Genomic DNA, 23,802 nt, shown 5'->3' with positions numbered 1-23,802 from the left:
CAATCTCCTACTCTTCCATCAAACCAAACGCAGTCTGGGTTTTTGGTCCTTGCAGACTTAAAAACCTCAAAATAACTGAACCTCCCAAATCTCTGAGGCTCAACTGTCTCTTTCCAACTCGTTGACTTACTCAAAGAGACATCACTGGGGGCAATAACTGTACTCATTATTAAACCCCATGTGCTCTCTCCCTCTCACTTGCAGCTTTATTTTTAGCCTTCAAACAACTGGTCTCCTAAAAATGGGCCTGTCCTGCACTACTAGTGGGAGAGGAGTGCTGCTATGTATGGTATCCACCCCCCAGCACCTCACAGGTCCGGCAGTACTCCTCTTTCGTCTTTGTGTCTGCAGAGAGAGGCGTCAAGGAGTGATCAAGGGGGAGAAACAGTTGCTACAGGTCTTAAAGATGCTTTTAGGATTTGGATTTCTTTGCACATCTTGGGATCCTCGGAACTGCCACTGAAGGACCAACTTTTACCTCCAAAACTTCTAAATTTCCCTACCCTTTCACAGGGCTTAGGTGACCTTTTTGATTGTGTAGTACTTTCGTGGGTGTGTGGTATCTCGGGACCATGCTCTCCCTGTACTTATTCCTGCTTCCTTGCCTGAGCCTCCTGCCTCTGGCCGCGGCTGCAAAGGGCCTGGAGTTCCCCCAGTATGACGGGAAAGACCGTGTCCTAGACATCAATGACAGGAACTACAAGAAAGCCTTAAAGAAGCACACCATGGTATGCATGTTCTACCATGGGCCCATGTCAGACAGCAAGGAGCTTCAAAATAAACTCCAGATGACAGAGTTGGTGTTGGAGGTAAAGTATTTAAAGTGTTCAAGTTAACATAGCTTAACTAAGAGTAGGACACAAAGATATTGAAATGGAAAGGACACGGTTGGTTTTGATGGCAGGGGTTTGAGTGTAAGGACAATAATTGTCCATTTAACCAGACCCCTATAAAAGATTTAGTGTGTAATAAATCAACATTAGTGCCCAAATAATGAAAGGGCCAACTGGTGAGGAATACAACTCTGTCCTTATGCTCATATATGTGATTTTTTTCAAGGTCAATGTGTATCTCTCTGAGCACACATATTCCAGTGGGGTGCAGTACTGTCACTTAAGGTTACCTGTATATCACCTTAATTCATTGTGTGCTTTTATCCCTCAGAAATATATCACTCTGACCTTCCCTGTGCATCTCCTGATGGCAGCACTAGGTCAAGAGCTCATGTGAATTATGTTTTATGTTTTAGAGCAATGATTTGTGAAGGGCACAGATACATTCTCTTCTAAGGCAGTGTTTTAATGGTCAAAGCAATGGTATGAGTATTTTATTTAACAAGGCTTAGTTAAAGAGGTCTTGTCTAATTGTTAATGCGAATATATTGTTTTGTTTGAACCTCATTCTGTAAGAAACATTGTCCTATGTCTCATGTTACACATGGCTGATGGTGAGTTGCTCTCTGATCTTTGAAGGAAATCTGAGCTGAGTTGTGCAGTGCTGATATTAGCTTCACCTATTTGACACAGCTCAGGTGGGCCCTGTTTCTATCAGTCAGGCAAGATGAACATGTTATAGCTAATGGTCATTTACATATTTGCTTATTTATCCCAAGTGTCCGTTACTTGCAGATGGTTTTGCAGACTAACAACCTGTTTGTTTTAGATCTATTTAATTCCTCTCTGCTAATTGGTGGAAGAAAACGTCATCTGAAGATAATATCGCAAAATATAGCCTTGTTTACAGCTCTGTTCTCTTACTAGCTAACTCTCCCTCACTGCCATTGGTGCATTTCTTAGCGATCAACACCATCTGTCAGTTGTTGAAACTAATGGCAGGATTTGAATTGTATGGTCTGCATGCTCACATGCATGCCTTGTGCACAATGCATACAAAACAGTGACCCAATTATAAAAAAAACATTACTGTATAGTGCTACCAGTGGTCAAAACTCTACAAAATTCCTTTAACTGTATATGCCCAGAGCTTTTCAATCTTTATTAAACTTAGTACATTGGTCACACTTTGAATATGTTTGTTACTTTGTATGGATAATTTGTAGTAAAACAGTCTCACGTTCAACTACTGTACTTCTGAACAATTGCCTCAACATTTATATATACTGTAGCTTTGGCTATATTTAGATCATGGCAGACTGGGTGATTATGTAACTGTGTCTCCATGGCCCCTGGCTAGCCTGAGCACCTATATTGCCCACTTCAGTATTATTATTTTATTCGTAAGACCTTACCCTTCAGTGCAGTTGAGCTCCCATCATGTATTGTATTCACAACAGCTGCCCTAATGAATATTATGGGTAAACTAAACGACTATGCTTGTTCTCAGAACTCAGAATTGAAATAATTTATGAATTGTTTTTACAATTGTGTCTTATGTTTTGTTTTGTGGCTGCAGCTTGCAGCTCAGGTTATGGAGGAGAAAGACATTGGGTTTGGAATGGTTGACTCCCACAAAGATGCAAAGGTAGCGAAGAAACTGGGTGAGTATATGGATACATCACAAGCTATTTTTGAGTGATGCTTGCAAGTCTTGATGGACGAGTGGCCCTAATTACAGAGTTAGTCAAGAGTCAAATAACTTTAGTAAACAATATACATCCATCTAACTTCATGATTTACTTCAATCCCAGGCCTGGAGGAGGAGGGCAGTGTGTATGTTTTCAAGGCTGATCGGGTGATCGAGTTTGACGGCTTACTCTCAGCTAACATTCTGGTGGAGTTCTTGTTGGACGTAAGTAGAATGGTTTAAAAGCAGATTCCCTGCTGCTAGCACCAATCAACACCAGTTTAGCCAATGCTACAGGCAAACCCCAGTAACTCTCTCTGACTGTATGTCTCTAGCTGTTGGAGGAGCCAGTGGAGGTTTTAGAAAATGCTCTGGAGCTGAAAGCTTTTGATAGGATGGAGGAAGACATCCGCCTCGTTGGCTACTTCAAGAGCGAAGAATCTGAGCGTGAGTGTGTGACGCATGAATATATCAAATGTATGTATGTTTTTCCGCCGTCCAAACAACGCTCTTCTAAGCCGGGTCTGTGACTGGCTTTCTTTGGCCCATGACCTTCATTATAACATGAGTGCAACCCCCTCATCTCCATGGATTTACAGATCCATTTTTACAACTGCTGCACACACAGCTGCCACTGCTCGGTCCCATTTCACAGATAGAGTAGTTTAGTTGTGGTGATGAGCTGCAGCTACATCCCATCTGACCAACTGTAGGAGTATTAGGTGGAGGTCAAAGTTCATCTATTTCTGATCCCTAATATGCAAATGTCATGTATAACAGCCAGAGGAAGCACAAACAGTTGCATGACCAGAAAAACAAGACTACAAAAAACCCCACATTTGCTTGCAACATATTACAAATGAAAAATACAAATAATAAAGATAAGTAACTCCCTCCTACACACTGCACCTTTTCCTCCTCAGACTATGATGCATTTAAAGAAGCTGCAGAGCAGTTTCAGCCTTACATCAAGTTCTTTGCCACATTTGAGAAATCTGTAAGTAATAAACGAAAGAATTACAAATAAACAAATAAACATGCAAGCATCATTTTTCTTGAATAATCTGTCTCTGTTGCTTAAGGTTGCCAAAGAGCTGACTCTGAAGATGAATGAGGTGGATTTCTACGAGCCCTTTATGGAGGAGCCAGTCACCATCCCTGGCAAGCCTCACTCTGAGGAGGAGCTGGTAGAATTCATAACTGAACACAGACGGTAAACAAAGAGCAATATTGGACTAAATAATCAGACAAATGTGTATCCAACCAATATTGTTTAAAATAAATACATACTTTAACATTCACATTTTTTGTGCCATCAGACCAACTCTCAGGAAGCTGCGTCCAGAAGATATGTTTGAGACGTGGGTAAGGGATGATTGATGATTGACGACTACTTTGATTTAGTTTAATTTAGTTCACACTGATACTAGTAACGTGACATTCATATATCTTGCTCCTCTCAGGAAGATGATATTGATGGCATCCACATTGTGGCTTTTGCAGAGGAGGAGGACCCCGGTAAGGGCATCTTATGTCACTATATTAGAGGGATGAGAGTTGATACCTAGCTGTCTTTATGCTAAGCTAACTAACTAGTTGTAGCCTTAATCGTAAGTTATTGACATGTGAGTGGTGTTAATCTGCTCATCTCACTAAGAAAGGAGTCGGTATATACCCCAAATGTCAAACTGCTTTCTTGAAATGGGTTAAAATGTGTTTTTTCTTGGAGAGCAAATGATTGATGTTGTGTGAATGTGCTTCCAGATGGTTTTGAATTTTTGGAGATCCTGAAGGAGGTTGCAAGAGACAACACACACCTTCCTGGCCTCAGCATCATCTGGATTGACCCTGATGATTTCCCCCTAGTAAGTCATAGAAAAAAGAACTAACCTGTGGATAAAAGTTTAGATAACATGCTGAAGTATTTTGTTTGGCTAACCCCATTTCAGCTGATCCCCTACTGGGAGAAGACCTTCAAGGTGGACCTGTTCAGACCACAGTTGGGAGTTATCAACGTTACTGATGTGAGTCTCGGGCAACATGTCTGACGTGACACAAATGTTTTGTTGAGTTTCTCCCTACATTTTTAAACTTTTCTGTCTGTGAACAGGCTGACAGCGTGTGGATGGAGATGGATGACGAGGAGGATCTGCCCACCGCCCCAGAGCTGGAGGACTGGATCGAAGATGTGCTCTCTGGCAAAATCAACACTGAGGATGATGATGATGATGATGAAGAGGATGACGATGAAGATGATGAAGATGACGATGATGAAGATAGTGATGACAATAATATTGAGGAGGATGATGATGATGAAGAGGATGATGATGACGACGATGATGATGATGATGATGATGATGATGAGGATGATGATGAGGATGAGGATGATGATGAGGATGATGATGAGTAATTCATAGTCTAATCCTTGAATGTTGACTTTTCTGTTCTATTTTTGTCCCCCTCAGGTCAGGTTTCCCATGGATTTATTACAAACTAGTGTACAGAAAAATGACTTTAAATAAATATTAACATTTGCAATGAGAAAGCGCCTGCTTATAAAAATACAACTATTTAATATCCATTTTTGACATTGTAAATAAGCCTGGATTTCAAATACAAAAAATATATATATACAAAGGTTATATATAACTTAATAATAAAGCACTGAAAATGTCAACTATCCCCAGCATTTAAGGAAATTCTTCTTTTAAACCATAACACTGCAATTTGTACACTTATACTATGAAGGCCTTTTTAAAAGCCTTGTTTATAAAGGTTAGCAGGATAAGCTAACACTTATCGTTGTTACAAAAAATAACAAATCCTTTGAAAAGGTTGATACAAATATTTATTTTTTACAAATGTGACTTTGACACAGATGCTTTGATTTTAAATGTTGTGTTGAAACAGGGAGAATGCATTTAGCAATCTCTTATTCATCATGTTCCCTTTCTTTCTCCTTTTCTCTCTCTCTCTCTCTCACACACACACACACACACACCCTAAATATGTATGACTGAGGCACATGTGTAGTCTACAGCTATTTACAACCATCAACACACAAAAGCCTAAACAAAACTACACCGCCAGTGACCACAGAAACACTTGTGTAAATATACATTTACAACATAAGAGGCCTCATAAATACAAAGGGTTTTCAGAATACAGATATATATTGATACAGCTTAACAGTTTGATTGATGCTCAGGACAGTGTTGCTGTTCCAGTAGCTGTAGAAAGGTGGCAGTAGTGTGACACAGAGACAAAATACTGAGAGCAGAAATACTGACAGTCCATTGGGCTAATTTACACTAAATTATTAATTTTCAACACTTTAAGAACTTTCCGGCATGACATAAGTGACTATACATTTTTGTGAGACGTTTCCGAATAATTTAATTTGCTAAACCTATATTCCTTTAGGTTGTACATTATCTCATGCTCCAGGAATTTGCATTATGCATATGGGTGCTGTAATAAATAATACACCCACCTTACTGTGAATCAAGATATAAATCATGGGCATATGTTCTGAAATTAAACAGCACACAGGGTAACGTTTAAATACAACATATGAAAGGTACATAACCATAGTCGTCCAAACAATGTAGTATCTCTGCTAGTCCACCAAAAGATCAGTGTACACTGCACACACTTAACTGTACACACATAGCAAGTGTCTATTGTCTACAGCATCTATATTCAGCTGTACTGTGGTTGGCATTCAGTCCAAGAGATTCCAGTGAGTTTGACATTTACAAACATTTCTTCAACTGTTCACGGTCCAGTTTATCTTCACAAATACAGCGCAGATACAAAAAAAGAAAAAGGTTGACATGGTAAAAAATAATAATTCAAGCAATGCACAATTTTGATATAAAAAGTCTGGAGGGATAACAAATATTCACATATAAATACTGTACATAAATCTGTAATACAGAACAGTTAAATAATCGTGGCTTGGACTGAAAAAGAGAAGTTTTGGTGAAAAGGGTTTGGGTTATATCAAATATCCTGGTCAGGAGAAAGAAGAGACAGGTCGAGACAGTGTAAACTACGCTCAAGACACGCTTTTTCACCCCTAATCCCAGACCCTCCTCTTAAATCATTAACCCCCCCCCGCAGGCACACCCTGGCACATGCAAGTAAAAGGTAGAAGCACATTTGTGAGGGTCATATGTCCTGCATAGAGGAAAACCCAAACAGTGCTCTGGACTAATCAGGACAGAGAAATCCAAGCATATTCTCTATTCTTTAATGTCGACCAGGACAAAGACAAGGACACACAGTTACTCTATGTGGAAAAGTTACACAAGCATAAGTACAAAAAAACAGTACAAAAAGTTTTTTTTTTCAAAAATGTCATCCGATTATTGTCCTGTGAGTCCAGTCCAGCACTGTGTTAAACTGAGGTTTCTGATTGGAGCAGAAGTATAAACTTGTGTGACTTTGGGTCGATGAACTCCTCAGTCAGACGGATGTAAGGGATGCCCTTGACAGTCACAGCTAAGTTAAAGTCAAGACATCTCAGCAGGAAATCTGACCCTTCCTTTAAGCCACTGGTGACAGAAGCCTCGCTGACCAAAGTCCACTGGTCAGCCATCCAGCGCTCAGGGCCGTACTGCAGGGTTGGTCCAGGAGCCAGGTAGGCCTCAAGAAATGCCTGAAAACACAGAATCAGCCAATTACACAACATGTTTACCTAGAAAATCACCTAGCACACTCCTAAAAAAGGTTTAAACCAATGGGTCGATACAATTTAAAAGCACAACTGACCTTAGGACTCATGTTGTTGACTAGACAGAAAGCAAGGTGCTTCTGGATGCTCTCCATGCTGTGGCAGTGCTGCCTCCTGGTGGTGCGGAGGTACTTTTGCAGGGCACGGGCCATAGAGGGAAATATAGCCAGGGCTGCTTCACGCACATCCATGATGTCAGACGGTGTTGCTTGCTCATCCTCTTTCTTCATCCGCCGGATATGTGTGAAGGCCTCCTCCACAGCCACCACCAGCCTGTCAGAGAGGAGGGGGCTTACTGTCAGCTCTCTGCACTTGTGTTTAATACAGTAAGTAATATTATAGTGCAAACCTTGAGCCTCTCTTAGTATGAGCACATAATGACGAGAAAACACTGGATATAGAGTGGTGCAGTAAGTATGTAGTTGTGTGGATCAATCATACAGGAGAATAATCTCACAATATTTCCCCCAACTTTTGTTTTAAGACAGACTTAAAAACGGTGAATTATTCTTCAAAGGTGCCGAAACAAGATGTGGATTCAGACGGACATGCACATTTGTAGCTAAATCACATTTACTTGCAGAGGTGCATGTCTGCAATAGTCTATAGACACAGTGACATGTGTTCCCTTGACTCACCTTGCTTTGCGTTTACGGACTCTTCTCTCGTAATCGGCCTCTTCGTAGTACAGCTCATTGTGGGCGCTGTCTTTGCGTTTTGCGGCAGCTGTAACCATGGCCCGGGACTGATTCCCATTACCAGGCTGCGCTCCTGCTGTGTTCCCTGGGGCTGAACCAAAAGGAGAGGACAGAAGCAAATTGGTTATATCAGTGTGAGCAGGAGCCCCAGCCAGGGTCTGGTCTCTGATTAATGGACTGTATCTTGCTCTCAATCTCGGACAGCAAAGGTCAAAAAGGAGCTCAGATCGCACACATCACTGGAGGTAAAAAACTGTTATGAATCATTCTCTCTGGACAGTTATATTATTTCCAGTTTTAAGTTTTAGAGAGATTTGAGACAAAAGTTTGTAAATCAGTGTTACTTATCTGGGGCATCCTTCCAGATCATGTGTCTCAGTCACAGAGAATGTTAATTAAAGCAATGAGCAAAGAGGCAATTTCCACTCGAAGCGTCAATGTTTCTCTGATGCAAAAACCTTTATATTGCTGGGTAAATTGAATATTCATAGTTTTACACTTCAAAGGCCATAGTTGCTGTCTGATCTGTGAATTTATTGGTTACTCTAACAAACCCATACAGCTAATGGAGCTTGTACTGCAGTATATTCGAGTTCCCTGGGTTTTATTGTAGGGGAGTATGGCATGGTCCATATTAATGTAGATCAGCACAGTTTGGGGGAGGTTATAGAAAGCAAACGCTGCAGGTCAGGTAAGGATATAAATCATTCACTATCTGATCTGCATATGTGCATTTATGTGTGTGAGCAGGTGAGATCGAGACTCCAAATGTAGCAATAAAACATGGATGAAAAACCATCCTGGGAATACTGCGGAGAGAATTACGTCAGCTAATTTGCACAGGGAGCATTGTAAATATTTTCCACGTAAACCATGGGTTTTAACACCAGTCTCTTTGACTTCCTGGCCTATATATTCATGCTATAAGATGAGTGTCTTTGAATGACGGTGAATGAGAAAGAGGGAGGGGGGTGGGTGGGGGTGGAAGTGAGTGAAAAAATGAAAAGAAAGATGAGGAAAGAAAAAAGGAAGCAAGAGTGAGCCGAGCGGGAGGAAGGAGAGATGTGGGAGAATGTGAGGAATGAGTGTTACTCTGATGAATTATTTAAGGCTTGATATTCCACGGCCCCCTAGAGGCCTCTCCGCTGCACTTTGATAGGGAAGGGGGTGGGGCGGGTGGGAGGCACTATAAGGACACCATATCCCATACTGCCTTCGTGCCATACATCTTCAAATGCACTCTGCTGTGAAGCGAGTGGGGCATGGAGGTCCCTTTAAACAGCATGAGCAGTGCAATAAGTATTATTACAGGCAGGATGCATGAAAAGCTACAGGGTGCAGTGAAGATGACATGAACTGAACCGTGAAATTAGTGGCTTCCTGTGATAAAGTGCTGGGTAGAGTGATCTTGGGGACTTTTAACTGTACTTACTGTCCAAAAGGTATGTTCTCAGTTTGTTTTTAAAAGCTGCTCAGGGAGTAGATGGAGATGAAAATAGAAAACATGACAACCAGTATTTAGAAGGAGCGGCAGAAGAAAAAACAAGTCCCCTTATACTGTGTGAAAAATACACTTTGACTATGGCTCAGATCCAACAAATAATCAGACTTCAGATACATGTGGATTAATTTCTGCACAAATCTGTCTATTTTAAGTATGACTTGAAGTTAGGAGTAGCCACATAACATTGTATTGAACAACATTGAAGTAGATCGTGTTTGAAGAACAGACATAAGATATATATCTGTTAGTTTACTGCTGTATATTACAGTCAATAAAATGTTTGCTTTTCTTATTAATCATACAGTAAAATCGTAAGCAAAACCACTTGTTTTGTAATTTTGTGGAACTGGTCAGCATGTTTCATTGATTATTACCATCAATTTTGGATCTTATTTCAAACTGAGCCTGATTTTGGTGGCTGATGTTAAAATAAGTTAGAAGTGAAACTGTCTAGCATAGACTTAATTGGCCCCTGGGAGCCAATGAAACAGTGAGATGCATCAGAAATAATGCAAATTACAGGAGGTAATAATCGGGACTAACCATCCACATTGTAGACCTTCAACCCAGCCAGGTGTTTTGCAGCCCGGTGCTTAGAGGCAGAGAGAAGGGCTGGGTTATGGAGAGGGAAATCTCTGTAGTAATACTCCAAAATGGTTAGAGCTGCCTTTTGAATGCTGTGTGAGAAAATAAAGAAATGTAGAGAGTAAATACAGAGACAAAATACATACAGTTGCCTTAATTAGAGTACATAAACAAAAGCAACATAAAGAGTACCTCTCCAATTAGCATTTTACCTTAATTATATTGTGGAACTCAACTTAAAAAGGACCAAAAGAAAGGCAGCAGAACCAACTATATTATCTTTTTTATTTCATGCACTACCTTTTCTTTTTTTACTATAGTTTTATCACACAAACATTATCTAATTATCATAGTTGTCCCCTAGTTCTGTCGTAATCACACACTTAATCAGCACAGTAACAGAGTAAGACAGCCAAAGGACGAGCGCCTGTGTCCGGACCTTCGTCATCCCTCCCCCCGAAACTCCTAGAATAGCTCGCCTTGGGCAAACTAGACGAGGAGGCCGATGAGTAACTCAATTACCGCCAATGCCAGTCAGTCTTCCCTGCGGACATTGGCCTCCAATTACATGCATACTTCAACAGCATAATGAGTGTGACCAAGTGCTAGTGTGTGTGTGTGTACAGTGTGTACTATACAGAAAGGTCCCTCACATTTAAATTACAACATGCTCGTATTTAAAGTTTGTACCTTTTGTCTTTCTTTTTCATTAGAAGCTATATAAACCACATTGAGTGGGTAATGATAGAGTTAGTGTACCTAAGCTGTCCTATGTTGTAGTGACGTGTCTCTCCGTCGGTGGAGCGGATGACACACACGCTGTAGCACGGCTGGAGGTGACGGAGCTCCAGCAGCACCACTGCCAGGTAATGGACAAACAGCTGGGAGTCAACGAGGGAAACTGCAAACTGGACAATCCCATGGTAGTCCTCATCCTGCTCAGAACACATCACAGGTTTAATTAAAACACTCACTGCTTGATAAAAAACAATAATTTCAATTCATTTAAGTATTTAACGTGTAAAGTGTCATTGAAAACAATTATTTTGTTTTCAATTAAACAACTGAAATAACACCATTTGTTCTTAAACTAGTAGCCACATTAATGGAATACTTAGTCATTTGCCAGGCCAAAGAGGAGGCAATACCCTACTTTACAGTAGAGAATGGCTTAATACAATTAATTGTTCAAAGTCTTCAAAACTCTATAAATAAATCCCTCAAACTCTTGATTGTTCAGTATAATTCCAAAAATAAAACGTAAAACCTTGAGGAACAGCAATATAATACAGAATCTTTGCAAAGAATCAAAGTGTGTGTTATTTTGAAAACCATAAAAATAGCATAATTGCTGTGGCTTGCTCTCAAACCCACCTGTGCTTCAAGTATACGGACTCCAAAGAAGAGCCAATAAGACATGGTGAGCAGGAGTGTGAGTGTGGTGAGGAAGGCACGGTACACACACACTCTGGGCAGGCTTGCCCGGCCCGGCTTGAGAAACAAAGCCCACATGGCCATCAGGAGGATGAGGAGCTTGAAGGCCAGGGAGAGGAACAGGCCCTCACAGGCTGTGCCACAAGCCTGCAGCCTGTCCGGCCACATAAAAGCCGGAAGAAGCAGGAAGGCCAGGGGCGTGGCCAGTACCAGCAGCCCCACAAACGAGCCCACAGCCAGAGGAAGATAACGGCGGAAACCTTCGGTCCGGTCCTGCATTCCCTTCCCCAGTCCAACCACTTCCTCCTGGGAAATACTCAGCTCTGAGGTGCCTGTTACTGCGGTGGTGGTCTCCCCCCAGTTATCATCCTATGAGGGGAAAGAAAGAAAGGAAGGTGAAGGAGAAGTATCTTACAAGACTTGCAAGGATATTTAGAGAGGTTGAGCTGTCTATGTGTCCATGTTGAGACACCCAAATTACCCCAAAACCTTGTTCTGCATTAATTGATGCTTCTGATCTTGTGAATTTCACAATTGTTGCATCATATTCACCAGCAGGTCCACTTGATATGATACAACATGAAACAAAATGATACGATATGACACGAATGATAACTTCGCCATATGGTACTGGCAAGGTTGTAATCAGTTTTGTATTTTCTTATTTATCTTTCTATTGAAAACTGCTGAACTGAGTTCATTGCTTTGGAAAACAATGTGCTGGAGGTATTTATAGAGCTGAGGGTAGATGTGAGTAATAAAAGCATGTTTAAGTGACCCCTTTTTACATACCATCCATAGATAATTGATCCATTGAGAATATATAAAATGTTTGGCCAGCACACTTTCAAATTACATTTTTCAATGCTATGAGAACCAAACTAATTCCTTCACCTCTATCGTATTGGTGTCAAGGTGAACATGTCTCATACAAATATCTTATAACTCGGCCAAAGAAAACTAACATTATCTACATTCCTAAATACCATGAAAGGTCAGAGAGATTTCTTTCTTTGTCATTATAAAATAACTAGACTAAATGGGCAAATCTGAGTAAAATTCATGAGAAATCAACTCATAAATATAGTCCTGAATCTGACAGGGAACAATGCCTCCATTTTCTCAATTTCATGCACCGTGCACACAGCAGATTCTTTATGTCGTTAAGAGATTTTTGGGTTTCCTGGAGTTTTGCCTCATTACGACAGGCCTTCAAAGTCTCATTGAAGTAAAATAAGATGACAGGATGGGGAGTGCAGTAACATTCACGTTGGAAGGAAGAACACACACACACACACACACACATGATTCACAACAACGAAAAATGAAGCTTTCGAGGCCCGTCATTGCAAATTAGTCTTTCTCTAGGCAGCAGGGTCATTTTAAGCATAAATCTTTCCCAAAAAGAAAAACAGGGAGTATTTATTTTATTGTGTGCCTGTCATGAATTCAGGTAATTAGCCATCAATTGTTCCCCAGAGTGTCACTGCATTGTATATTCCTCCAACCACAACCAATCACAGGAGCAGCAGCTGCAGAGAGAGGGATGAAGGCTAGATAAAAAGACAAGCTGAGCAGATAGGCTTTTGCGGCTTCACACACATGTGCACACACACACCTAAGCACATCAAACAGCCAGTAAAGCCCCAAACTCGAACCACATGGGCCTGATTGAGATGCTGGGAAACCAGGCAGGCTGTGGGTAACACAGACAGAAAACAGCCACATTAGTTCTCACCTGTCTGGAGCATGTGTATCTAAACTGTGCCTATTAAGAAGATAATATAACATTTGCAGATTACCTCAAGTGAATCCTGTTGCTGTTGTTGAATATAAAATATGAAATTGACATTGCATTTTGCATATTTCCAATCACGAAAATGCCTCAAGAATATGGTGCATAAATATGAATTCTGCCCTCCATTACTGTTCACAGCTAATTAACTCAGCCATGGTGGAGGAGGGGAAGCCAACAGGAGCCAGAAGATGAATGAGCATGAAAGAGGAGAGGGAGGGAAAGTGAGAGAGGGAAGGTAGCAGTGATTTAAGGTGTGGTATAGATACAAGAAAGGAGGCGAGGGTATGCAGAAGCAGCATTTTATTCACGGTATCTGTCTCCCAGAGTAATGTGTAAGGCCAGGAGTCAGTAAGTGCATTGTCGACTCCATTTAGTGTGTCATTTCTATTCCTCTCACATCTCTCCTCTTTTGCTCCCTCTTCCCAACCTTTAAAAAGGCTTTGCGAACAATCAACATCATTCCACACTTTGGAGAAAAGGCAGATCAAATGGGAATACAAAAACAACATCCTATTAAGCTTGTCAGTTTATTCTTAACTGCAGTTGACTAAACAATATATCCAATTGAGTTCCACTTATTCACCTGTTCAGAGACTTTTGACAGCATTAGACATTTTCTCGTCAGCAGATAAAGTTTGCCCAGTTGTTACTTTTGCAAAGATGCTGCATTTTACAGTATGTATGTTTATTTTTCTCTACATTTGGTCCATCTATTCACTTGAAGCTTATTTTTATCTCTCATGTACTTTAAAGTGGACGTCTAAAAACTCCTGATGCTTGGAATATTGTGGACAATGTACATTTTCGCAATCATAAAATACTGATTCCACTTTTTTCTAATGTACTGAAAATTGTTCCAATTAGATTGTATCAGCCAATATCAGATTAGTATTGTATACTTGTTCAGTTGTCTGACTAAAGAAGCAGAAACATATGGGAATGACTAAATCTCCAGTTGATGGAAGCTGAGACTATTTGTGTCACTCAGAGACACATCAGATGTTAGCTCTGATGCACAGTTTTGTCAGATGAAAGAGCAGGAAGAAGTGTAAATATAGCTTTTTATTTTCCTTTATTTTACATGAACAAGATTAGCACCTGTTTTGGTGTCTTGGGTTTAACTACATGCAATAGGTATTTTTCAAGGACGACATTTTGACATGTCACTGAAGAAAACGCACAGGTGTCAATGATGAAATTCATTTCCTGGTACTATGCATGTTGCCTCACTGTCTCTGTTACTGAAACACTTATTAGAACTGATCCACCGCAAATGTTTTTAGTAACCACTGTGCTCTTCCTACTGATAAGTAATAATGTCTGCTGTGTAAAAGACAGATTCTATTAGACAATTTAGTAAGCTCAGGTAATTTATGCACCCTTATCTTCTAAATCAGCATTTTCCTTTATGCAGACAAGCTTTCATGCTAATGTCTTCAGCGAAAGAAACAGTGTATCATTCACTGAGCTAATACACTGGTAAAACCAGCCATTAAATCTCAGTGGATTAATACTTAAAGATTAATGCCTCACTAATCAGGCCCGATCTCTACATACAGTACAGCGAGAAGGAACAGGAAGTGACTGAGGGAGGATGTAATGGAGAAGGGTTACAGGAAAGGGGGGGGGGGGGGGGGGGGGGGGAGCATGAGTGCTGCTGCTTGCTTGGCAGTCTTTTCATCTGGCAAAGGGTGAACATGGATTATTGTTAGGCCTGTTCCACCCTCACAAAGCACAACAACACAACAACATACTGATTAGCACTGTTCACACAGACTTGCACATACACACACCAACAGTCTGCCAGCCACAAAACACAACAGCTAAGCCCCTCTGGCCTGGGTGCAGGACATTTACACATTGGTGTGTTTGGCAGCGAGTAGTGTCACTGAGCATAAGTCATCGGAGCAAAAACAAATAGCATTAATATAACTGCTTGGCAGATTTCCTATAATTTACTTCATTCTTTTAGTTGTTGTGATTAATTTCCCATTACATACAAACTGTGAGGGTAACAGTATTAATAGGTGTGTAGGAACATCTTTTAAATAAAAAAAGGTGCAAAGGCAATGTGTGAAGTGCCAAAACAGGAGAATGTATTTGCCCCCATTCGTTTTGGCACTTCTAAAGCTAACATTGTGAATTGAAGCTTCTGCCTTCTGGCACAAAGTCACAGCATCAAGTCTCACAAAGCAGCATGGACAGTCTCAGTAACAGACTTGGCGCTCTCCGTATGACTCACACACACACACACACACACACAGGCACGTACACAAACACCACCAAGACCGTATCCTTATGTCATAGGCATGCGTGTAAACATGGCGGATTATTCATATCAGTTTTCTCTCAAAGTGGCATTTGGCTGGACACTGAGGCTAATCTAAGCCTGTGAGAATGTCTCTTTGCACCGGAGCCTGTTGGTGTTACAGCAGCTTAGGTCCAAAAAAGCCCGGTCTGGGGTGGACTTTGGTGGTAATGATGGCGCTGCTGCTGTGCCATTTGGACACATGTATCTGGAGGGCTAAAGCAATACAATAGCAGATTACCTTACACTGTTGACAATGGATGTATGCTACGAGCTGACAATCACATGACATTGTGGAATGTGTTTGCCCAGCCAGAAGGGGATGCTGAGCGGGGACTGCGAAATAGGTCATACCTACAAAATTCTGTCGTGAAGTCTGACTGAAGACATGCTTATAGTTTGATATTATCTAATTATACTCTTTACTCTATAGAGTATTATTTTTAAATGCAGATGGATTCTCAGCAACTGTACATACACAACTTTCTTCCTTTTTCTCAAACCAACAATACACATTGACAAAACACTCTCTTTTTATTGTAGATTTCAAGTAGGTCAGAGAGCCTGTGAATGCAGCCCTAGGCAAAGTTCTCTCTAAAGAAATATAAACATAACTCTGGTTTCTCTTCCTTAGGTGATCTAGTTGCATCTACCTCAGCTTTCTTTACCTTTCATTTCAATTTACCTGAACATCTGCAATAAAAGGAATAGCCTGATATCATGGAAAATACATTTATTTGCTTTTCTGTTTAGAGTAAGATGAGAACATCAATACCAGTCTCTGCCTGCTGAATATTAAGCCGAAGCCAGTTAGCTCAGCATAGAATCTGGAGATTGTTAAACTGGCTCTGTTGCATAGCTAAACAAAAATGCGTACAACCACCTCTAAAGTTCACGTATCAACAATGTATTTTATTTGTGTGTTAAACAGCATGAAAAATAAATATGACTAAGATATAAAGACAAGTTCTCCTCATCTAACTCGAATACGTTTATGTCAAAGTATTTAAAATAATGATCACAATATAAAAGCATCTTTAATCCCAGCTGTGTTGACTTAGCTAAATATCCATTCTGTCTTTCAGCTGCATTATCACAGTATTGCACTTCCCTGTTTGTAATTATCTTCCTTGCAGAGCTTAGAAAAATCAGCTTTATAAAACAACTGATACACAATTTGCTTTCAAATCTATCAGGCCTGACCGTTATACCCAGTGTTACACACACACACACACAGTACCACAGCGTTGTCCGTACAAATCCGTCCAGGCCTAGAAGTGGGATGCAAATCCTCTGACCTACTTGATCGTTTGTCACTATTGTCATTATGTGTCAGGCGCAGTGGCAATGGGCAGCCAGCTGCCGTGAGGATGGGTTTAAAAGGTCATGGTGAAAAGTTCAACTGTAGATGGATTACTTCAGATTTAGATTCTGAAGGAATAAATGACTTTTCTAAAAGAAACTGCCTTCATTGTTTCACAGTTTTGACTCCCAATTGATGTCTAGTTAACAGTGTTGTGTACATGTCCATTGAAAATACCTGGGCATCATCTCCCTGATCTTCTGCTGGCGTGGGTTCTCCGGGCAGCGGCTCTCCATTGTGAACGGGGGACTCCTGGGAGGGCGTGTCCGGGGGGTTGATGACGACGGACCTCTCCGAGCGAACGCTGTCTTTACTGCTTGCCTTGTGTCGCTCACGGCTTCGATCGCTAGAAAAAACCACAATGAACAGGAAGAACGATAAAGAGAGGAGGAGTGTAGACACATGATCATCAAATTACATTAAAACAAATATACATGTGCGTGCAGTTGTTTCTGAATAATCTGGAAGGTTTTTCCTTATGGTTTCGTCTATAACATTTGAGGAAAATAGTTCAAATCTCAAATTAACAATTTGGCAGCCTTGTTGATGTTGATGTATTCTAATTGTTTGATTTTTTTGATTGACACGACCCTAACAATCAGTTTCATCAGTTTGTTACTAAAATGGCAAAGACAAAATCTTAAATGTCTTATAGTATTACTTGTTATAGTTTGTTGAAGCATAAAACCTCTGGTTTATGCTTTGAGAATGCGCACAATATTGACTATAAACCAAATATCCTTTTTTAGATTTGGACTGGAAAGAGGGAGAGAGGGAGACGACATACAGCAAAGAGCCATGGGTCTTGAATCCGGGCCAATTCAGTAAGAACTCTACTAGGTGACTTACCTGAGGGCATAATATCTTTGGGTCTTGGACACTTTGTCTGAAATATCAAAACCTCTGAAGACCATAGACATTTGGGAATGTGTTATTGCCATTCTTTTCCCCCCAAAAATTATAATTCGGACACTGAATTGACACAGAACAGAATATTCAATGTATAAAATAATTGCTAGTTGCATTCCTATTTGGGAAATAGCGGAGTTGGATATCAAGGAATTTATAGGATGGGAATAAAATGATTCTCTCATAGTCCGAGTGAATCACTGAAATAGGTTAGAGTCACTCAGCTGTGACGACCCTAATCCACAAGCTCTGTTGCTCTCAATCTCTATCTGATTCTCTCTACTGTCTCTCTCTCAGCTGATTTATTGAGATGCAACCAACACATGAGCCGCACAAACTGCATAAAAACACAACAAACACAATGCGCACTGACGTAATTACATGAAATGCTATATAAAAAGATGCTGCGAGAGATGCAGCGTGTGATGTAGCAGAAATCCCTGTCATGGGAGGGGAGAGACAGACACAGTGGAGAGCAGACTGTCAGATGGGAAGGCTGGCAGACAGGAAACATACCCATGTCGGTTTGATCTCCCCGAGCGGCTGGAATGATAGGAGTAGCCCGAGTGGGTTGACTCAGTGTCCATTTCAACACTGTGCAGAGCTGGCGATTGGCCAGGGGGATGAGGAGAGATTTGTTGTCTGGTAGAGAGGGTAAGTTGGCAGCACTACTCAGGAGGAGGAATGGGTTGCTATAGAGACTGGCCTCAGGAATCCACGACGACTGACAACTACCCCAGAGAGCTGCTTTAGTGTCCACATTGACCTGAGGGATGGAGAGGAAGAATATCAGGCGTCAACAATTGCAATGCAAAACAAATTAAGTATCGTTTATATTAGTAATGCAACACATTTCTGCACAATTTGCTGTTTATTATAGTTTTTTTTAATTACAGCAGGATCAATAATCAAAATATTAGAGGCAACTTCCATTTTCCTTATCTGTGCTTTGGAACAGAAAGTGCAGGTACGAAATAAAATTTGCTTTAATGAACGTTTGGACCAGGCAGAAAATCTCTGTCTGCTGTACCTCTTAAAAAAAAAAAAATGTTCCTGCCTCTAAAGGATGGATACTCTTAAGAGTCTATTTGCCAACCACATTGCTCTACTCTGCAAACTCAGTTTAGAATGACATTCAAGAAAGACATTTTATTTGGAAAGAATGCCCTAAAAATAGGCCCTCATTCATAGCCTGTTTCATGAAGAATGTAATAAAGTCAAACTGTCTCCTCATTCGCCCCGTTTTGTCCCTGGTTTGTCTTGTAAAAAAAGTAATGTGTCTCAGGAGACTTCCTGGTTAAATTTAGATTAAATAAAGAATTACTTCATAGTCCTACAGACATCATGAGGTTTAGGCAAGAAACTAGAAGTCAGTTTAACCAGTTTTCTACTAGCACCATGAAGATACATATAGTAAGAAAAGGGTTTCAATATCATATTTGAGCAAAAAAGACAAACAATCATAGCATCACATTAAAATGCTATCAAGCCAAATAAAAATACTACAATCAAGGGTCAGGCAATATGACATTATACTGTAAATAGTCAAAACAATATACAAATGTCCATTTTTTATATATTGTTTCTACCACAACATACTGTAGACTTTGCCTATACATTTTTTTCATTTTGCACTGAAGTTCTTAAAATGAGTATATGTACAGTATTTTGAACTTTTCAGGGATAATTCATACAATAGTATAAAAAATAGGCGTTTCCATGTACGGTACATATATGGATTTATATCGCTATATAGTGTTATATAGCATGTTGATGTATAAAATGACCTATATCTTGATGGAGATTTTGGCCATATTGCCCCAGCAATTCACTCATTAAATAGCCATGATATGCACAATTAGAATCGTGAACATTTTTAAAAACCTCCCCCGTTGTATGGTAAGATCCTGTCTATCTTTTCATTATGCGGTTGGACAGATTCCCTTCCTGGGCACTAATGTCTGCTGTGTGACGTATTAGGACATCTCTAGGCTTCACCATGCATGACCGTTCATTAAGACCTCAATCTACACTCTGTCCGTCTCCCTGCTGTTGTCCTGACAACCACCTGCCAATCACCATCCCCAGCCAAGGCTCATTTTACTAACCCGTTTACTCTCCCTCCCGTAATGTTCAGACTATAATGTTATCTCTGTAGCCAACGATGCATATAAACAGAAAAACAGCCAATTCAGCATATTAGGATGTGATGCACGCAGCTGCCTGGAGATCATGCTGTGAAAATGATGGCTAGAGGGAAACATTGTAATGTATCTGATTTCCATAAAGATGATGCAGTTGGGGTTGAATGTTTCTCTCTCTACATTACCCATCATGGGAAATGTGGACAGTGCAAATAAGAAACCACAGTTTTTCCATTCAGGATTGTCATACATCGCATATAAATGATGTAAAAACATCACCACTGGCTGGAGGACAGATGTCAGGCAAAATCTTTTCCAACTGACAGTGGTGTGAAAAAATGCACAGAACATTGTACCTGAATAAGATGTCGGTATCCTCTTTTGTTATTAAAAGCAGGAGAACATGCTGAACAAGGCAGAGCTGCATAGGACTTCTATAAATATTGTACTTGAACATACCACTCACAGTATCAAAGCTAGTGTCGTAGGATCAATCTTTAAACACAAACCAGAGTTTTGACCAAGGAGGATCACATCTCTCATCTCTAACCCACATCTGGAGCGTCCACTGTTTCCTTGGCAACACTGAAGGCAGGAGGCCCCATCTAGCTGAAATAATCAATCACCCCTGCTGAGAGTAAATTTGTGTAATGTGTGTGTGTTGGCGTGTCCATTTGTGTGAGTGTATGAGAGAGTAAACGTGGGGGGTGGCACACTGTGAGGGCACAAAGAGCAAACAATGGCCTCTCATCACACCCAGCGCCTGCATGGTTAAATGAATGAGCCAATGATTTGAATGAAAGCTGTTAACCCCCTGAGTGCTGATCTCTGAGCGCGTGGCCGTGGTATGTGGGCCAAGATGATTCCCCTGGGAAGCCACTCATCCACGAGAAGAGCATGAAGAGGCATAGTGAACCAGGCCATGTGGAAAATCGCAGCCAGGGGGTAAAGAAAACTATCAGTTACAAACCATCGGATAACTATGAATAAAGCATAACAAGGTGCATCAGAGACGAGCCGCTGCATGCTTACTCGGATTCTGCCCATCCAAAAAAATTCAGCAGTCATCTGTGAGGAGCCCTGTGAGGAAAAGGGATTCTCTAGTGAGACGTAGCTGCAGACCATTCTGGTTGGCTGCACCGAGAAGAGATTCACAAGGGCAGAAAGTGACACTAATGTAAAAAAAACACTCATTAGTGTGTTTGTTTAGTGCATGGAGGCTGTTGCACATCGGGAGCTACTGGAAGGCTCAGGGGTACAGACATGCGTTATAATGGACTCATTGTTTCATCAGCTTTAACATCTGACAGGTTAGGCAATTTGCAGCATTTTTCCCTGTTCATCCAACTCATGAATTAATAACCACACATGAGTATGTGGGGTTTTTGTTAAATGTCTTTGGCTTCACATTTTGGCCTCCAATCCGGGCAGAGAAAGAGAGGTGTGGAATTTCAGATTCCATTAAAGTGCTCAATGTAATGTTGGCACCCTAAATGGCACCGATCAGCCTCGTAGCTCATCCCGAGCACATGCTGAGGCCTGGTTACCATGGCATCTGTGCCCGCCCTCACACCCATTAGCCCTCGTGCCTTGCTTCCTTCATGTGTGCCCTGCCCTGGTGGCATTATGCCATAATCTGCCAGATGCAGGAGCTGGCAGTCTGCTGTGTGAGTTTGTTTCTCACAATGTCAAAGCTATCTACTGCAAAGCCCCTTCTACATCACTTTCTTTATTAACTGATTAACCGTTCAGTTTGCAGAGCCCAAGGTGACATCCTAAAATGACTAGTTTTGTCCAACCAACAGTGCAAATGCAAACAGTAGTCGATTTACTATCACAGTAGACTAAGTAAGCAAAGAGGTCTCAGTTAAGGACCTGGAACCACTAAATTGTTAGTTATTTTACTCAATAAATGCACCGTAATACAGACAAATCCTTTGAGTAGTGTATATTAATTTGGTTTAATAAAACATGTTGTTTAAATGGGCAAATAAAACACAAGACAGACACAGATGTATGTAACACAGGTCAGTAAGCTACAGTATGTAAGAACTCTTTGAACTCAAACAATGGCTGACAGTGTGTGCCAGTGTTATTTGTGGTAAAAAAAAGTCCAATCCCTACATGGACTTCAGATAACCCAGAGGAACAGCTGCTGCCTAACTGCATTATAACAATGCTGCTAACTGATGAAAAATCACCAAATGGAGCTTAGGACATGGCGGCATATAACACCCATGGAAACGATTACTTGGGCCTCGCCATCGGGGTATATGATGTCATTTTCTTGTGTGCTTTCTTTCATTGTTTGCTGTGACATTTGATTCCTTGTGCAAAGGTATTTGTCAGATATGTGTGGAGAGAAAACCTTTGACCTTTGAGTGACTTGTGAGAGTCTCAGCCACTCCCACCCTGATGCTTTTTCACCCCCACACCCGCACCCCCCCCCCCCCCCCCCCCACACACACAGAGTAAAAGGAGAAAGTTAAGACCTGACACAGTTCTTTGGAATGCAAACTTGTTCCCTCCCTGATCCGTTCATGTGGAACAAAATAAAAGTACAGTAGAGGGAGAGGGAGAGGGACAGAAGTGGTGAGGGAGATAACTCACTACATTCCTACTTTCAGAGCAGTGCTTTTATACCTGTAAATACAGTGCTGTACACTACTCTACAATGCATAAGGCATTACATTGTGCATCCAAGCTTTGCAGGATCCTAATGCTTCTCAGCAGCCTTAAGGTAGCTGAAAGGTAGCTCCACTTCTCATTACACTCAATGCACTCTGCCCAGCCAGCCAGAAAAAAAAAACAGTTTAAAAGAAAAAAAAAATGACAAAAGCAGTGCTGACACCACTTTCTTTTGATCATTCATGGCGAAAATAGCTTCCATTATTCCAGCGGGTGATTCATCTATTCAAGGGGGTCCTATACCCTAAACCTCTGTGCACAGGACCTATCAGCACTAATCAATAATACACGTCTGTAGGTGATGCACAGTTACACTGCAGCATCAGGACTCTGAGATAGTGAAGAGGACAGCCCCGACAGTGCCATAGGAGGCACGTGAAGAGGTTTCAGTCATAGTAACACCTCAGCCAGCTGTGCACAGTGGTGTGCTCTCCAGACAGCTGCTGATGATGGCGACACACACCATCACCCTGCAGCGGCAGTTTGCATCTATTACGCCCTTTATTTCAGAGGCTCGCTCCAGGGTCTGAGATGAAGCTAGTGATGTGATGTTACTTCTGTTACACAGCAGCAGTTTCGGTTACAAAATATCTGGTTTCAGTCACATCCTGAACACCAATAACCACAGCAGGAGGTTATCACCTCAAATTATGCATGCATATTTTGGTGTTATCTATTTAACCACACTACTACTACTACTACTACTACTACTACTATTGCCTACTGTAATGGTCACAGGGGCAGTGTTGAAAAGAAAAATCTACAAGGTTACCTGCATATAAATATGGGCTAGGAGCACTAGATGCTACGTCTGTTTGAAGAGAAGGAAACCATTTTCCACGACGGCAGCATTGAACTTCATCGGTAATCCTGCGAGAGGTTGAGTCTCAGGCGTTTGGAAGCATATCGCCGGTGTAATGGACATAGCATCGCGACAATCAATTCATTTACCTACCTTTTTGTCTCATATGGGTGTCATATTCCTCCACTTGCGTATCGGTGTCAGTGTTTGGTAGAAGCTGCTGCTGCTGCTGAGGCGCGTCTCTTCTGCACTGACACGGGCAGCTCCCTCATAAGAGCCTGGCCATTGTGGTTAGCAGTACCAGAGAG

At 41.1% G+C, this 23,802-nt stretch overlaps 2 protein-coding genes across 2 annotated transcripts; one reads left to right on the top strand and one right to left on the bottom strand.

Moving 5' to 3' along the window:
* The first annotated feature begins 313 nt into the window (after positions 1-313).
* Positions 314-5,203, top strand: casq2 (calsequestrin 2). Its single transcript, XM_063888206.1, has 11 exons — positions 314-809; positions 2,413-2,497; positions 2,648-2,748; positions 2,859-2,970; positions 3,447-3,520; positions 3,606-3,736; positions 3,843-3,888; positions 3,987-4,041; positions 4,288-4,388; positions 4,473-4,547; positions 4,634-5,203. Exons 1-11 carry the CDS (start codon positions 573-575, stop codon positions 4,931-4,933), a joined length of 1,317 nt encoding a protein of 438 aa, XP_063744276.1. The 5' UTR covers positions 314-572; the 3' UTR covers positions 4,934-5,203.
* A 123-nt stretch (positions 5,204-5,326) lies between these two features.
* LOC134867546 (vang-like protein 1) lies at positions 5,327-23,802 on the bottom strand. The gene is made up of 9 exons (XM_063888205.1): positions 23,648-23,802; positions 18,377-18,626; positions 17,129-17,297; positions 11,423-11,851; positions 10,808-10,983; positions 10,007-10,140; positions 7,900-8,050; positions 7,300-7,534; positions 5,327-7,186 (listed from the first exon to the last, which is right to left on the bottom strand). Exons 2-9 carry the CDS (start codon positions 18,445-18,447, stop codon positions 6,926-6,928), a joined length of 1,626 nt encoding a protein of 541 aa, XP_063744275.1. The 5' UTR covers positions 18,448-18,626; positions 23,648-23,802; the 3' UTR covers positions 5,327-6,925.

The sequence above is a fragment of the Eleginops maclovinus genome, chromosome 7, assembly GCF_036324505.1.
Source record: "Eleginops maclovinus isolate JMC-PN-2008 ecotype Puerto Natales chromosome 7, JC_Emac_rtc_rv5, whole genome shotgun sequence".
NCBI classification, from domain to species: Eukaryota; Metazoa; Chordata; class Actinopteri; order Perciformes; family Eleginopidae; genus Eleginops; species Eleginops maclovinus.
The sequence above is the reverse complement of the archived record's forward strand: the minus strand, read 5'-3'. Positions and strand labels throughout refer to the sequence as shown.

What these genes read in the sequence shown, in the direction of transcription:
- casq2 (XM_063888206.1), top strand. Translation starts at nt 573, where the DNA reads ATGCTCTCCCTGTACTTATTCCTGCTTCCTTGCCTGAGCCTCCTGCCT. An exon ending in AAAGGTAGCGAAGAAACTGG is followed by an intron (nt 2,498 to 2,647) that starts GTGAGTATATGG and finishes CTTCAATCCCAG; the next exon opens with GCCTGGAGGAGGAGGGCAGT. An exon ending in GAGTTATCAACGTTACTGAT is followed by an intron (nt 4,548 to 4,633) that starts GTGAGTCTCGGG and finishes GTCTGTGAACAG; the next exon opens with GCTGACAGCGTGTGGATGGA.
- LOC134867546 (XM_063888205.1), bottom strand. Translation starts at nt 18,447, where the DNA reads ATGGACACTGAGTCAACCCACTCGGGCTACTCCTATCATTCCAGCCGC. An exon ending in GGGAGATCAAACCGACATGG is followed by an intron (nt 17,298 to 18,376) that starts GTATGTTTCCTG and finishes GGTTTTTTCTAG; the next exon opens with CGATCGAAGCCGTGAGCGAC. An exon ending in ATCAGGGAGATGATGCCCAG is followed by an intron (nt 11,852 to 17,128) that starts GTATTTTCAATG and finishes TTCCCCTCATAG; the next exon opens with GATGATAACTGGGGGGAGAC.